Consider the following 17413-nt stretch of genomic DNA (forward strand, 5'->3'; position numbering starts at 1 on the left):
CCTCGGGGGGGAGGGTGTAGCAGACAGGGGGTCCTCAGAACCTGACCGAGATCCCCTAGTGTCTCTGGCTCTGGGGTTACTTGAACCTCTTCTACCCATAGTGCAAAGCAACAAGGTGTGAGGTATCCAAAAATGAACACTGACTGCTGAGCGATGTAGTCCGGCAAAGCCCTGCTACCAAATGCCCAGTCTGGTGTTACCTTAGTAAATGCAGCCTAGGAGAATGCCTGTGTCCCACCTTACATGTGACTGTCAGCTCTGTGTCCCTCCAAGGCTCAGAGCACCTGTAAAGTGTGCTTTAAATAGCCATGCTTTCTGGCACTGTGGGCGTCTAAGCACGCTGATGCTGTGCTGACGCCCCGCGCGCCCCCCCGTTTTTCGAAAAAATGAGCGCTTCCCGCGCAAGCCGACCCTTCCTGACAAGCATAGAGGAAGGCTGGGGGTGGAGGAAGAAAGGAGGAGGCCGGCAATGATGGGGCCTGCATTGCAATAGCGGCCTGGCGGCGGCAGCGGTGGTGTGAAACCGCCTTACAGCACACCTGTAGCCTCCCCCTAGCCTGGGGGGAAAATCCCAGATGAGAAAACTCCCCATCCATCCTACCTGGAGCCGGTCGGAAGAGCCTGTGCAGCGCCGAACGCTGAGACAGAAACAGCATGAGAAGGTATGTGCTCTTGGCAGCCCCCAGTGGTCACAATAGGCATAGCATGCATTTACCTTAAAGGAGAAAACCCACTAGAATTCAAAAATTCTGTGGAATCTCCTCTTACCTTATCCAGCCACAGGATTCTGTATACACAGACCCAATCTTCACCTCTCAAGGTGAGCTCCGTTTGAAAAAAACGTCAGAGACTGGGGCCCCCTATGAATAGGGGGATCCACAGTTCTGGCCCTGTAAAGCACCCAGCCAGAAATTAGGAAGTTTAAAGCCATTTTCTGATCTGCGGGGTCCAGCTCTCTAAAAAGAGAAGCGTTACAGGTAAAACCTTGTTTCTTCGGACACGAGGCCCGGGTACCATCCAATTCGGCCATGAAAAGACACTTTGAATGGATCCGGTTCGCCTGGCTTGCCCCAGTATAGGATATCAGGATATTCCCTTTGGAGCTTCAGCACAGAACATCTTTACACGTCCAACACCTAAGACACTGGCGTAAAAACTGAGGTATCCCTGTAAGGGGAGGGATTATATAGGAGGTTGAACTTCCTGATTAGGGTGTGACCAGTGTCCAATACCTAATGGTACCTACATAACCCATCAGTTATTACTGTGGCTCTGTGTCCCGTGATGTCCGAGAAAGAAAATAGGCTTGTTTTTCAACGTGATCGCCTGAGGGTAATACCTCATCCTGTGCCCACTGTTCCCTTGGTAAAGGGTTTGAGGTGGGAGGGGGATCTAGCATGCTTCCTATCCATTTGGATGGAGGATGAGATTAAAGCCGCTAATCTTCCTTCTAGGCGCTGCAAGGCAGAGGAAAATGCATCTTCAGTTACATATACAGGGGCTGAAGTGTGAGAAGCACTTGCACCACCAATTGGTTCCAATGACTTACCCTGGCTTGCCATAACTGGTATCTCCGGAGAGGATGAGCCTGGGGGTGGAATTTTTGATACCTTTGTGGTAACTCTGGAAGCCATAGTGCTAAGCATAAAAGCAGAGGCACTCTAGTAAAAATGTACTACTTGCTGAGCAATAGTCTAGCAGAACAACTTCACCATAAAGATCAGCTTGATGCTGAGTAACAATGTATTTCCTGTACTGGAAATGCCTGTATATCCCTTACGTGCCCCAACGCTCCTGTGTCCTGTGGGACAGACTTCTTCTCTTCAGTTGCTCTTAAGAGATTTTCTGCCAATGAGAGTGTCTGTTTTATATCACACTGCAGGTGTAAACCTAATTGGCGTCCTCAGCTGTGCGCCGTGTGCCACGTGGAAGATGATTCTTGCACACGGCGCCGCCTGTCTTAAGCTACGCCCCTTCCAGTACCCGCCCTCCTTGTTTTTTTCTCTTTTTTTTTTTTTTTTAATGAACCTTAGACCGTGCGTGCACGGGCGGCATGACATTCGGGTCTGCAATGCAACCTGATGAAGAGGAGGGTCTGTGATTGCCACTGGCGCTTTAGAATCTTTATGCTTTCTATATGCAAGCGGTCTTTGAAATATACAGACTGGGGCGCAACAAGGCTTATTAAACGGCAGTCTGACAACAAAATGTGAGTCTTTAAAGTAATATCCATAAGAAGCCGCCACTTTGGGGGGGGGGGGGGGGGAGGCATAGGTGGACTTTTTACATTTCCTAAGCTTTTTCGCTTACCTTTTCCTCGCTACAGGATACTGCTGAAAACAGACAGATCCAAACTTCACCCATCACGGCGGGCAGCGTTAGTAAACCTTCAAAGACCGGGTACCTTAATAGGCGTTCCACTCCTTTGGACCTGTATAGCACCCCTCAGGAGCAACTTTAGGTAATGTAGCAAGACCAAAAAGAGTCCTGGTTCCTGGGGTCCAGCCCTCAAAGAAAAGCGTTACAAGCAAAACCTCGCTCTTCCATGCGAGGCCCAGGTACCATTCTGTGGCCTCAGTGGCTTGAATGGATCGGGCTGTGAAGGTTATTTAAATCCAGCATGAATCCCTCCTGGAGCTCCTCAGAGCACATCTTCACTCCTGACCAACACATTAGACAAAGGCAACAAAACCGAGTTACTCCTGGTAGGAGGAGGAGTAATATAGGGAGGCAACTTCCTGTTTGGGGTGTGCCAGTGTCCATCACCTGAAGGTGGCCCATAACCCATTAAGGAATTACTTAAGGCTCTGTGTCCCATGATGTACGATAAAGAAAATGTGGTTACATCTTTCTCAGACATACTGAAGAAAAAATGTCCTAGGACACTAAAAAAAAAAAAACTAGGGTATGCTGGACGAAGAGGATTATAGGGACTGGCTTACTATTTTTCTGTTTGCCATTGTACAATCCTGTAGGCCGCAATTTAACCGCTCTGTAACTAAATTCCTGTGTCCCTCAACAGACCATAAAGAAACCGGAATATCTTCCTGTCCTCTTAAAGGCTCTTGCCCCAGTTTTGGATCCCCAAAAAATGCTTACCACACAGCTCTGCATATTCCTCAGGTTTGGAATAAGTCAGCAGGAGAGCTAGAGCTTCTTTCCAATTCTGCAGGTTACAGCCCAGGACCACATCTTTCCACTTCTGCTGGACTACAGAAGACAGAAGCTGGATGAAGAAAACATGAGCATCTGAGCACTGTGCAACATTGGCAGAAGAAAAAGATTTTCATGAAAAAACATTTACAGAGTTACTTTTGTCAGCCAGTAACATTTTGCTGACTAGACATAATGCAAACAGCTAAAGAATCCAAAAACTACAAATATCAGTCAAAAAAAAAAAAAAAAAAAAAGTAAAATGAAATTCTTCCTCATAGATGATTAACCACTTGCTTACTGGGCACTTAAACTCCCTCCAGTCCAGACCAATTTTTAGCTTTTAGCGCTGTCACACTTTGAATGACAATTGCGCGGTCATACAACACTGTACTCAAATGAAATTTGTATCATTTTTTTTCCCCCACAAATAGAGCTTTCTTTTGGTGGTATTTGATCACCTCTGCGGTTTTTAGTTTTTGTTAAAAAAAATTGAAAAAGACCGAATTTTTAAAAAATTTTTTAATATTTTGTTATAAAATTTTGCAAACAGGTAATTTTTCTCCTTCATTGATGTACGCTGATGAGGCGGCACTGATGGGCACCGATAGGTGGCAGTGATGGGCACTGATGGGTGGCAGTGATGGGCACTGATTGCTTACACTGACGGCAGCACTGCTAGGTGGCACTGATTGGCACCACTGGTGGGCATTGATAGGTTGCACTTGTGGGCATTTATAGGTGGCACTGTGGGCACTGGCAGGTGGCAATGGCAGGTGGCACTGGCTGGCACAGATGAGGCATATGTGTCTCCTTCCTCTTCGGGACCGATGTCCCTTTAACATAAGCCGGTGATCGGCTTTTTTTTCCCCTCATGCTGACAGCGTGAGGAGAAAAAAAAAAACGCTTACCGAGCTTTCGTTTACATTATGTGATCAGCTGTCATTGGCTGGCAGCTGATCACATGGTAAGGGGCCGGGATCGGCCCCTTACTCGGATATCTGATCATCCGAGTCTCCGTAACTCGGTGATCACAGCGCGCGCACCGCGCGCCCTGCAGGGTGCACGTGGTGCGCATGCACAGGGGAGGATGTCCCATGACGGCCTCCTGAAAATTGAGGTCCGCGCTGTGGCCATCATTCGGCTATGGCCCGGACCTCAAGTGGTTAAAAAACGGTTCACCCAGTGAATCTTCATATAAACACTGTTCCTTAGTGACCCCTTCACCTAATAACACAAGCTGAGCTTGCCTATATTGAGTAAAAACAGACATGTTCTTTTTGTGAGTGCAACCTTGATTGTAAGGTGGAGGGATCACTAAGGAACAGTGTCGATTTGAAGATTCAATGAGTGAACAGTTTTTTTAAGGATCATCTAAGAGGAATAATTTCATTATACTTTGTATTATGCTGGTCACTTCTCTTATCTTTTGATTTTTCACTTGGACTTTATTATTATCCCTAGGTGTGTTACCTGGACACAAAGTAATAGTAATGTGTGAGGTCAGTCCCAGCTGTCTTCTGCGCTCCACAGTGTTCCTCTCACTTCCTGGTTATCACACAGACCTGGTCTTGATTACCAGAAATTACTTTGGAGATGACAGCAGTACTAGCCTGAATGTTTGATGACATGTGCTTTTCACTATTCAGTTTGTGAGTTGCTTTTTTCTTTTTTAATAAATGTAGTGTAGCCACTACAGCCCCGGAAAATTTTACCCCCTTCCTGACCAGAGCACTTTTTACAATTTGGCACTGTGTCGCTTTAACTGACAATTGCACGGTCATGCAATGCTGTACCCAAACAAAATGCGCCCTTTTTTTCCCACAAATAGAGCTTTCTTTTGGTGGTATGTGATCAGCTCTGCGGTTTTTATTTTGTTGTTCTATTAACAAAAAAAGAGCAACAATTTTGGAAAAAAAAGAACATTTTTCACTTTTTGCTATAATAAATATCCCCCCAAATTTTTTTTAAAAAACAAATTTCTTCATCAGTTTAGGCCGACATATATTCTTCTACATATATTTGGTTAAAAAAAAATAAAAGTTGCAATAAACGTATATTGATTGGTTTGCGCAAAAGTTATAGCTTCTGCAAACTATGGGAAAGATTTATAGTATTTATTACTTTTTAAACTTTTTTTTTTTTTACTAGTAATGGTGGTGATTTGCAATTTTTAGCAGTACTGCGACATTGCAACGGACAGATCGGACACTTTTGACACATTTTTTGGGACTATTGACATTTATACAGCGATCAGTGCTGTAAATATGCGCTGGTTACTATGTAAATGTCACTGGTAGGGAAGGGGTTAACACTAGGGGGCGATCAAGGGGTTAAATGTGTGTTCCCTAGATGTGTTCCAACTGTATGGGGATAGGACTGACGGGGGGAGGACACATATCGTTGTTCCTACTTAGTCTCCTCTCCCCTGACAGAACAGGGATTTGTGTGTTTACATCCCCGTGCTGGCTCTCGTGAACGTGATAGTGCGTGGCTGGCGGCAATCACGCCCTCTGGCATACCCATATTGATAACCCCAGTATTTTTCTCCACAGCAGGTGGCTGGCATTCAGATAAAAGTAGTCTCTGCGGCGGATTCGCCGCAAGATCACTTTTATTGGCGGCGGGATAGGCCCCCCCCACCGTGCTCTGGTCATCTCCCCTGCTTACTGGAGCCATCGGTAGCGGCGGAGACGATCGGGGCCTTTCCCCTCACTGCCTGGTGTCCAGTGAGGGAAAGATGTCCCCCCCCCCCCCGCTCGGCTCCATAGCATTGGATGCCCATTGCTCTTAAAGGGGAATTCTTTTTTTTTTTGTAAAAAAAAAAAAAAAATAATGACATTTCATTTATTTTTTAATTGCATTTTAGTGTAAATATGAGATCTTTTTGACCCCAGATCTCATATTTAAGAGGTCCTGTCATGCTTTTTTCTATTACAAGGGATGTTTACATTCCTTGTAATAGGAATAAAAGGGACCCAAACATTTTTTTATATATATATAATGTTTGGGGATTCTAAGTCATTTTCTAGCAGAAAAAAAATGATTTTACCTTGTAAACACAGAGTCTAAAAAATAGGTCCGGTCCTTAACCACTTAAAGACCAGCCTCGTTTTGAGATTTTGGTGTTTACATGTTTAAAACAGTTCTTTTTGTTAGAAAATTACTTAGAACCCCCAAATATTATATATTGTTTTTTTTCTAAGACCATAGAGAATAAAATGGCGGTCATTGCAATACTTTTTTTCACATCGTATTTACGCAGCGGTCTTACAAGCGCACTTTTTTTTGGGAAAAAAAATCACTTTTTTGAATAAAAAAAATAAGACCACAATAAAGTTAGCCCAATTTTTTTTATATTGTGAAAGATAATGTCACGCCAAGTAAATTGATACCCAACATTTTTACACTTTTACCCTCAAAAATCTCCATAGGCGACGTTTAAAAAAATTCTACAGGTTGCACGTTTTGAGTTACAGAGGAGGTCTAGGGCTAGATTTATTGCTCTCGCTCTACCGATCGTGGCGATACCTCACATGTGTGGTTTGACCACCGTTTTCATATGCGGGCGCTACTCACGTATGCATTCGCTTCTGTGCGTGAGCTCGTCGAGACGGGGAGTTTTAAAATTTTTTTTTTTTTTTTTTTATTAATTATACTTGATTTTATTTATTTTTACAAAAAAAAAAAAATTGGGTCACTTTTATTCCTATTACAAGGAATGTAAACATCCCTTGTAATAGAAAAAAGCATGACAGGTCCTCTTAAATATGAGATCTGGGGTCAAAAAGTCCTCAGATCTCATATTTGGACTTAAATACAATAAAAAAAAAAAAAAAAAAAAATTGTCATTCAAAAAATGACATTGAAAAAATATGCCTTTAAGACGTATGGGCGGAAATGACGTTTTGACGTCGCTTCCGCCCTGCTATGGTATGGAGATGGGTGGGGGCCATCTTAGCCTCACTCGTCTCCATACCAAGGAAGGAGACAGATGTGATCGCCTCCGCCGACGGCTCCGGTAAGCGGTGGAGGTCACCGGATCGCGGTGGGAGGGGGGGCCCCTCTCCCGCCACTGATAAGTGATCTTGCGGCGAATCCGCCGCAGGGACCACATTTATCTTGTAGCCGACTGCCGGCCGAACACGGGGATACCGGGGTTATGGCAGCTAGTTGCTGCCATAACAACGATATCTGTCCCCAAAGTAGAGACGTACATCGGCGTGCGGAGGTCGGCAAGTGGTTAAAGGGAGTGTTCCTAATCTCAGCTTGTTACCTGTATAAAAGACACCTATCCACAGAGGCAATCAGACTCCAATCTCTCCACCGTGGCCAAGACCAAAGAGCTGTCCAAGGATGTCAGGGACAAGATTGTAAACCTACACAAGGCTGGAATGGGCTACAAGACCATCACCAAGTAGCTTGGTAAGAGGGTGACAGTTTATCGCGATTATTCGCAGATAAAAGAAACACAAAATAACTGTCAATCTTCCTCGGTCTGGGGCTCCATGCAAGATCTCACCTAGTGAAGTTCCAACGATCATGAGAACGGTGAGGAATCAGCCCAGAACTACATGGGAGAATCTTGTCAATGTTCTCAAGGCAGCTGGGACCTTAGTCACCAATAAAATATTTGGTAACAAACTACACCGTGAAGGACTGAAATCCTGAGTGGGACAAAATCCCTCCTGAGATGTGTGCAGACCTGGCGGCCAACTACAAGAAATGTCTGACCTCTGATTGCCAACAAGGGTTTTGCCACCAAGTACTAAGTCATGTTTTGCGAAGGGGTCAAATACTTATTTCACTCATTAAAATGCAAATCAATTTATAACTTTTTTGAAATGTGTTTTTCTGGATTTTTTTGTTGTTATTGTGTCTCTCACTGTTAAAATAAACCTACCATTAAAACTATAGACTGATCATTTTTTTGTCTGTGGTATAAAATCAGCAGGGGATCAAATACTTTTTTCCTCACTGTACTCTTATGTCTGCACCCCTTGGTGTTTCTTTTTTATAGTGTTACATGGCCAATAATTCTCACTCTGCTCTTTGTATGCAAATTTTTTACTATTTGTGTGTGTATTTTGCACATTTTTTGCACATAAGTATATATTTTTTAGATTCTTTGATATGGTTTTAGAATGACAATAGCGCTGTACAGTATATGGGAAGCTTTCGTTTTATGATGGGCGATTTAAGTATGGCAGCTGCTTTACATATAAATTTAAAATAACAAAAAACAAAAAATGTGTTTTCCCAGCTTCACTTTGACTTAAGGTCAGGTTTTTCAGTTTTATACAAGCTACTTAAAGTGTAACTCCACTTTTGTTAAGAAAAAAAAATTCCCCTCTGGGTAATCTATGTACATTGCAAGGATAACAAACTTTGTTGCAGATTCCTACCTTTTGTTTCTGAAGAACTCCATGTGTGTTTGATTCTGCCTCTGTTCTGAGTGGGTCTAATGGGAGTGGTTTCATAATTAAGTGTCAGGTGTTGCAGCAGCAGGGCACTAATGAGGAAATCTGCTGGGCCTGCATCCCTTTAGATGGGTTCCTATTGAAAGTATCTCTCCAAAAATGACATTTTTGTTGCAAGGGGTGCCGGAAATCTGACTTGTATCTTGGTGCAGATTTCTGGGAAAATTGGTGATCCAATCACAAAAGCAGGAAATGTATGTTTCTGGGGAGTGGTCAGTACACACTATGTGGACAGAACAACCCCAGGTAGCCATATTGCAATGTATTCTCAGAAAATTATAGAGCTGCAGATTGAAAAGGAAAGGTAATTTTTAATAACATTCAATTACAATATGATTAGTGTTGCAATATATGCGCTATATTATTTTTTCTTAATTTGCTATTTTTTTACCCGCGAAAGTGGAGTTACCCTTTAAATATTCAGTTTCAAAACTATGATTCACACATTTTTCTAATTGAATCGTGTGTAAAAGTTGTGTGAATCTTCAGTAAAAACATTGATAAATAGATCCTTAAGGCCATTAGAAAACAATTATCATAAATTCTGAGTTACTTACTGAAGTGATCTTATTTTTTTGGCGGGTGAAATACCATTGCTGTGTCTCTCTCAGAAGGTTTTCCCCTCCGGCATTGGCCAATATGATGGCATCAGCATAACGACCATCCTTTAAGCACAGGTCCACGGCTGCCTCAAAGTTTCCCATCAACAGAGCCTGACTTATCAATCCATCAGTGTCTAAAACAAGAAATAAATAGCTAATAGCATCCAATACCTCTCAAAATGTATAGAGTGAAAAAAAAAAATAAAGCACTTCCATACCAAAGGATACTGGGATTTCAAACTTGGCTGAGTCATGAGGAGGTAGATTAAAAAACTCCATAGATGAGGAGGATGAAGTAGTTTGCCCAGTGAAGCTGCTGGAAGCCTACGTAAATACCAAAATAAGATATTACATGTAGAATACCAGACCATTTTAAGGACATTTATAATGCTACTACTGACATTTCAAAAACTCTAGGCCAATACAAAGGGTACACTGACATTATAACATTACAAATTTAAAGTTCCAACAAAAGAAAAAGTCTTTAGTCTCCATCTTAATTGTCCAAACAGATTATCTACTCAAAAGACAGCAATTTTTCAGCATGCAACAGATAATTGGCAATCTGATAAATCTATATAGAGCAACGTGTTTAGAAGATTCAATACTAGACTGGGGTTGATTTACTAAAACTGGAGAGTGCAAAAGCTGGCGCAGCTCTGCATAGAAATCAACCAGCTTCCAGGTTTTTTGGTCAAAGCTTAATTAAACAAGCTGAAGTTAGAAGTGGATTGGCTTCAATGCACAGCTGCAACAGATTTTGTACTCTCGAGTTTTAGTAAATCAACCTGTTATCACTAAGAGCTGGTTCACACAGGGGCGACTTGTCAGGCGACCTAGCCGCCTGACAAGTCGCCTCCCGTTCTGTACAATGGAACCGTTCTAATAGGAGCGACGCAAGTTGCTCCGACTTAGAAAAAGGTTTCTGTACTACTTCGGGGGCGACTTGGGGCGACTTGCATAGTCTTCTATACAGAAGTCGTTTTGCAAGTCGCCGCGGAAGTCGTTTGCAGGTCGCCTCGCTGAGGTGACCTGCAAGTCGTGCCGCCCCTGTGTGAACCGGGGCTAAGGCTACTTTCACACTGGGGCGGGCGCCGGCGGTAAAGCGGTGCTACTTTTAGCGTCACTTTAGCGGCACTATTCGGGCGCTAGCGGGGCATTTTTAACCCCCGCTAGCAGCCAAAAAAAGATTAAAACCCCACGCAAAGCGCTGTAGGAGCGGTGTATACACTGCTCCTACAGCGCTGCAAAGATGCTGCTTGCAGGACTTTTTTGACTGTCCTGCAAGTGCACCGCTCCCCGCCCAGGGGCTTTCACACTGGAGACCCAGGAAATGCTCTTTACAGGCGCCATACAGGCGCTATTTTTAGCGCTGTAGCACCTGTAAAGCGTCTCAGTGTGTCAAGTAGCCTAAGAAAAATGCTGCAAAGAGAGATCAGTGGATAAAACCATGATTACACTGATATTCCTGGAGTTTAATGAAGTTAAACATCTATTAAGTGATTAAGTATATCTAAAGCCATATTTGTTGTTTTGTACAACCATTTGCCAGATAAACTCGCAAATTAAAATTGAGCATTCAACCTGCTGCAATCCAATTAGTACCATTCAACAGCTAATGACATAATTACATAGTCAGGTTGAAAAAAGACACAAGTTCATCCAGTTCAACCATAAAAAAATAAAAAATACAATCTCATATACACAATCCTATACCCACAGTTGATCCAAAGGAAGGCGAAAAACACCAGCAAAGCATGAACCAATTTGCTATAGCAGGGGAAAAAATTCCTTCCTGATCCCCTGAGAGGCAATCAGATTTTCTCTGGATCAACTTTACCTATAAATGTCAGTACCCAGTTATATTATAACCTTTAGGAAAGAATCCAGGCCTTTTTTAAAGCAATCTACTGAGCTTGCCAGAACCACCTCTGGAGGGAGTCTCTTCCACATTTTCACAGCTCTTACTGTGAAGAAACCTTTCCGTATTTGGAGATCTTTCTTCCTCTAAAGAGTGCCCCCTTGTCCTCTGTGATGACCTTAACCACTTCAATACTGGGCACTTATACACCTTCCTGCCCAGGCCAATTTTCAGCTTTCAGCGCTGTCGCAATTTGAATGACAATTGAGCGGTCATGCTACATTGTACCCAAACAGATTTTTAATCAGTTTGTTCCCACAAATAGAGCTTTCTTTTGGTGGTATTTGATCACCTCTGCGATTTTTGTTGTTTGCGCAGCAAATAAAAAAAGACCAGAAATTTTGAAAAAAAAAAGTTTTTTTTTGTTTCTGTTAAAGTGGATGTAAACCCGAATTTTTTTTTTTATGTCATAATGTAAAGTATAATATTTCCTATCATTTGAGCCCAGTCTTGCCACAAAGAGTTAATCCAGCTCTGAGCAATCCTCTTTTATTGTTCAGTGAGATAAAACTTGACAAACAGAGAAAAACTTTGTCAAATCCTCCCCCTTGCTGTGAGTGACAGGTGACTTACATATCTTGTGTATCTTGCACTAGCCTAAGACATGCATTATTTTTTTAATTTCCTCCCCCACTCCTTTCTTCAGCAGCTCTGCAAGGATTGGCTGTTCTACACCTCAGCATGATTTGGCATGCTGAAGTCATGTGGTTACTTTCCTGTCTTTTCACTGGATGTTAGAGATCATAGCAGAAGTTCAGTGTAAGAAAAACACAGGAGAAAATTCATATTGACAAGGGGAGTGTAGAGGTGGGCGGGGAGTCTACTGACATCACAACTCCACCCACCGAGCTCCAGACAACAGACCCACCCACAGAATCTGCAGTTTTTGGGTTCTCGTAAAAGACAGAGGGGAGACATTTGACAGGTAAAGATACATGCAGGAGGCATGTATATCCTTATAGATGACCTCTATGGCAGTAGTTTTGAAAGGATGACATTGGGTTTACATCCACTTTAAAGTTTTTTGTAAATAAGTATGTTTTCTTCTTCAATGACGGGCACTGACTGATATGGCTGCACTGACGGGCACCGATGAGGTGGCACTAATGATGGGCACTGATAGGCGGCACTGATGGGCACTCATAGGCGGCACTGATGGGCACTCATAGGCGGCACTGATGGGCACTCATAGGCGGCACTGATGGGCACTCATAGGCGGCACTGATGGGCACTCATAGGCGGCACTGATGGGTACTTATGGGTGGCATGGATGGGCACTGATAGGTGGCATGGATGGGCACTGATAGGTGGCATTGATGGGTGGCATTGCTGGGCATTACTGAATTTTTTTGTTTTCATAATGGTGCCAGTCAGTGCCCATTTGTGGGCATTGATTGGCATAGATTGGGCATATGTTGGCACATGTGGATGGCCATGGGGGATGTACCTGGCCATCCACATGTTAGTTGCTTCCCTGGTGGTCCAGTGTGGGCATCTGAGATCTGAGGGGGGGCTGTGCTGATAAACAATCAGCACAGACAGACCCCCCCCCCGTCAGGAGAGCCGCCGATCGGCTTTCCTCTACACTCGTCTGTCAGACGCGAGTGAGGAAAAGCCGATCAATGGCTCTTCCTGTTTGCATCATGTTCAGCCGTGATTGGACACGGCTGATCAGGGGTAAAGAGCCTCTGTCGGAGGCTCTTTACAGAGATGGTTGGTGCAACGGTGTGTCAGACTGACACACCGCACCACTGATTGCCAGGATGCGCGCCCCCACAGGCGCGCGGTGGCTGTTATCCTGCAGGATGTCATATGACGCCCAGTCAGGATAACTGAACCACCGCCCAGCCGTCATTCTGCTATAGGCCAGGCGAGAAGTGGTTAAAGTGAATAACTCAACACCAAGTTCACTATGTGAACCACTTATGTATTTGCATATGTTGATCATATCCCCCCCCCCAATCTCCTCTTCTGAAGAGGGAATAAATTAAATTCCTCTAATCTTTCCTCATAGCTGAGCTCCTCCATGCCTCTTATGAGGTTGGTTGCCTTTCTCTTCACTTTCTCCAGTTCCGATATCCTTTTTGAGAACTGGTGCCCAAAACTGAACTGCATATTCCAGATGAGGTTTTACCAATGATTTGTACAGGGGTAAAAGGATATCTTTCTCTCACGCTGAAGTCCATACCTCTCCTAATACAAGAAAGGACTTTGCTTGCTTTGGAAACCACAGCTTGGCATTGCATGCCATTACTGAGTTTATGATCTACCAAAACCCCCAGATCCTTCTCCACCATTAATTCCCCCAATTGTACTCCCCCTAGTATATATGCATATTCTTAGCCCCAAAGTATATAACTTTACATTTATCAACATTAAACCTCATCTGCCACATAGTTGCCCAATTAGACTGTGCATGGAGGTCAGCTTGTAAATTGGAGACATTCTGTAAGGACATTATTCCAGTGCATAGCTTAGTGTCACCTGCAAAGACAGAAATGGTTCTTTCAATCCCAGACCCTATATCATATATAAAGATATTAAAAAGTAAGGGTCCCAACACTGAACCTTGGGGTACACCTAGACCATTCAGAGTAAGAATCATTAACCACTACTCTCTGAATTCTATTTTTTAGTTAGTTTTATATTCATTTACAAATTGATCTTTCCAATTCTATAGACTTTACCTTACACATGAGCCATGTGTGGGGAACTTGTCAAACGCTTTTGCAAAATGCAAGTATACCACGGCCACAGCCACCCCTCTGTCCAAGGTTTTACTTACCTCCTCATAAAAAGAAATCAGGTTTGTTTGACAACTTCTGGATTTAATGAATCCATGACTAAAGAGCACATTTCTTACCTGACTAGATACAGACTGGATGCTCTGAACTAGATCTTCACCATCTGAAGGGCTGTTTTTGTTTTGCCAACCATCACCCAAAGCAGAAGAGATCTGCAATGCAGAGACTTCATATTTAAACACAGTTTTGTGACACATGGTACACAAGAAACAAATTTATCTTCAATACCATAATACTTCTGTAAGGAGATTGCACAAATGCTCTTAACAGTACATTGGAAAAACTAGCAAAACTAACAGTGGCGTCACCGTACAAGCTTTATTTTGTATATTATGGACGGCAAACAAGCTTTATAGCTTGCGGAGTATACAGCTTCTTTATCTTTTAATCCTTGCCTATGATCCTGTGTAAGCCAATGTCATGACTGCTGCCTCAGGTTTCCAGCTTCTGGGTGGCTCCTTTCTCTTACAGCATCCTACAGTTGTCTTCCCACACTGTGTGCATCAATAGAAACACAAAGCTCTGTGGCCTAGGATTGCAAGGTGCTGCCCCACTCCTCTCTCCTCCTACCCTCTCCCTTCTCCGAGCTGACAGACTGACCCCAGACGGCACTGTTCATTGTTAACCCTTTCTTGTGAAGAGCATTAGTTCAGGGAAGAAGCACTGAGAAAGCAGGAACCAGCAGCATTGGTAAAATTCTTACTCCAGCAACTGTAACTGCTGGGGTAAGAAATTTAACCAATCGTTTACTAGGGAATGTTTATTTTTTTTTGTGCTCAATTGTTAAGCTAAAAACACTGAGGGTTTATTATTCAATCATGATTTTGCTCACACATACAACATATTCATATACAATTAACATGTACTGAACAATAAACAGTGTGATCCTGGTCACAGTCGTAAATGGCTTAGTAATTTTTGTTCTGGGCTGTAGGATGTTAATTTCAGCTGCACATAGGCTTCTGAATTATCTGTTGTAAGTCGGCTTTGAGATGGACCTAGAGCTGTCTTCCAGTGTGAAAAGCAAGGACTGACTGGATAGATGTCATACAGAACTTTTGGACCCATAGAAATGAGTTGAGAATCCTTATATACAGTATGGTGCGAATGCCTTCCTTCACTTTGGGGGCGGTGAACAGGTTGTAATAGATATGTTGGAACCTCTCTACCTGTGGCAACATGGTTATGGCCCCCCTAGGAGAGGAGCTGCTCCAGAGCCATGTGGAGGTCTGCTAATATTTGCAGTTTGATAATGTGAAGCAGGGCCGAAATTCTAGTTTGTAGCCTCTGGAGACCATGTTCCGAACTGAAGTGTCAGAAAATATCCTGGGACCAGATGGCCATGAAGGCCAAAAGTAATCCCCCCACAAGTGGGGGGGGGGTCACCTCCTCATTGTGAGGACTTGCTTCCTTGAAATGGTGAATTTGGGGGTCCAGGGCTTAAAGTCAAAATGGGTTCAAGACTTAGCCTTAGAAGCCTAAAACAAAGGAAGGGTGTTCCTTTAAGTTTCAGGAGCGGAAGCTTTAGCCACTAGAGCTTTGCCTCCTTTTTACAGGAGAAAAAAGTCTCTTTCTTGAATTCCTAGATAAAGGTGGATTTGTCAAAAAGGCGTTTCCTGGTGAAAGACATTTTGAAGCGAGGCTTCTCACACTGAAGCCTCCAACATTTAGCCAAAAGGGTGCTCCGCATATGCACCAAAAGTAGCCCATTGGATATAAATAGCTCACACAGTCAAAACAGGAGGAGATTCAGGAACATCTGTTACCTGATCTCCTCTGTCATTCCCTGGCCACAGAAGCTGGGGAAGCAAGTAATCAAGCACTCTCTGTGCTTAATTAAATGCAGCGATGGAGAAAGGGGAGACAATGGGGGTCCAACAAATCCCTGATTCTCCATACGGAAGACCTGTCGCCTGCCCATGTTATCACATTTTATTGTTATCTCCCTTGTGATAGCAATAACGTTATATATATATGTATATATATTAGAAACATGTGTTTGTGCGTGTGTGTATGTGAACCCCTTGGAATTACTGGGTAAACAATTCTAATTTCTAATTTTTTTTATTGAACACACCCATTAAACATTCACAAGTCCTGGAGGAAGAAGTAAGTGAACCCACAGACTAATTACTTTAAGAAAAGAGTCCAGTATTTTACACACCTGGAGTCCAATTAATGAAATAAGTTTGAAGGTGTGGTCTAGAGCTACTTTGATAAAAATACACTCAAACATTTTAAGATTGCTGTTCATAAGAAGCATCAGCTGATCAATGTTTAGGCACCCATCAGTTGAAAATTAGACAAATTGTCTATAAATGGAAACATTTTAGTATTATGGCTACTCTTACTAGAAGTGGGCCCCCAGCCAAGATGACTCTCAAGGCACAAAACAGGCAGGGTGTATATGACAGAACACCATGGAGGAAGCCACTGCTCTTAAACAAAAACATTGCTGTGCGCCTGAAGTTTGCCAAGAAGTATCTTGGCAAACTGCAATGCTACTGCGAAAAGGTTTTGTGGACCAATGAAACAAAAGTTGAATTGAGCAGGAAGAGTACTCAGCACTATGTATGGTGCAAAAAGGACACAGATTACCAACATCAAAACATCATGATTTGGACTTGCTAAACTGCCTCAGGGCCTGAACCACTTGTAATCATTGAGGGGAAAAAGATGATTGGGGATCGTATCACCAGAGTGGTGCTGTGGATACGAGAATTAAGTATATAGTGCCACGTCCCAATAAATTGGATTTTCAAGAAGAAGTTTGTAGATTTTATAGGCATAACACAGGTATAAATTAAAAGTGCATTTATTACAAAAACATACAAGACAATTACATAAAAATTCATTGGCTATTCACAAATATGCCTTGAAGCAAACAATAGAAAAGGAATTCCCACGTTTACCAAAATAACCTACAGTAAAAAGGCTGGGGGGGGGGGGGGGGGGGCTGTCCACCGGTTGAAGCTTAGTAGAAGTTGGGTGATGCAGCAGGACAATGACCCTAAGCATCAAAGTAAGTCCACCAAAGACTGGCTACAGAAAAGAAAATGCTTCTTTTGGAGTTGCCCAGTCAGAGCTCAGACCCTAACCCTATAAAGATGCTGTGGAATGACCTCAAGAGAGCCGTTCACACTAGACATCCTACAAATGTGTCTGAGCTGAAGCAGTTTTGATGGTTAAAAGATGGTCAAAATTTCCTCCTGAACATTGTGCAGGTTGGATCCAGAGCTACCGAAAGTGCTTGCTTGAAGTCATTGATGCCAAAGCAGTTTCGACTATAAACAACTCCAGGTTCACTTACTTTTTCCTCTAGGGCTGTGCATATTTAATGGGCGTGTTTAATAAAGAAACAAGAAATTATAAATATTTGTGTGTTACCAGCTTAAGCACACTGCATTTGTCTATTGTTGTGACTTAGATGAGGATCAGATCACATTTTATTTC

General features: G+C 42.9%; 1 protein-coding gene across 5 annotated transcripts in view; it reads right to left on the reverse strand.

Annotated features, from left to right (window-relative positions):
• The window catches only part of SEC31B (SEC31 homolog B, COPII coat complex component), a 387082-nt gene that overhangs the window by 156014 nt on the left and 213655 nt on the right, over positions 1-17413 (reverse strand). For all 5 annotated transcript variants that reach the window (XM_073596586.1, XM_073596585.1, XM_073596584.1 and 2 more), the window contains 4 exons: positions 14020-14112; positions 9454-9559; positions 9191-9369; positions 3100-3226 (listed from right to left, as the gene is read on the reverse strand). In XM_073596586.1, coding sequence (XP_073452687.1) covers positions 3100-3226; positions 9191-9369; positions 9454-9559; positions 14020-14112 — 505 coding nt within the window. The remainder of the gene's footprint in view (positions 1-3099; positions 3227-9190; positions 9370-9453; positions 9560-14019; positions 14113-17413) is intronic.

This window comes from Aquarana catesbeiana, linkage group LG08 (genome assembly GCF_042186555.1).
Source record: "Aquarana catesbeiana isolate 2022-GZ linkage group LG08, ASM4218655v1, whole genome shotgun sequence".
Taxonomy (NCBI): domain Eukaryota; kingdom Metazoa; phylum Chordata; class Amphibia; order Anura; family Ranidae; genus Aquarana; species Aquarana catesbeiana.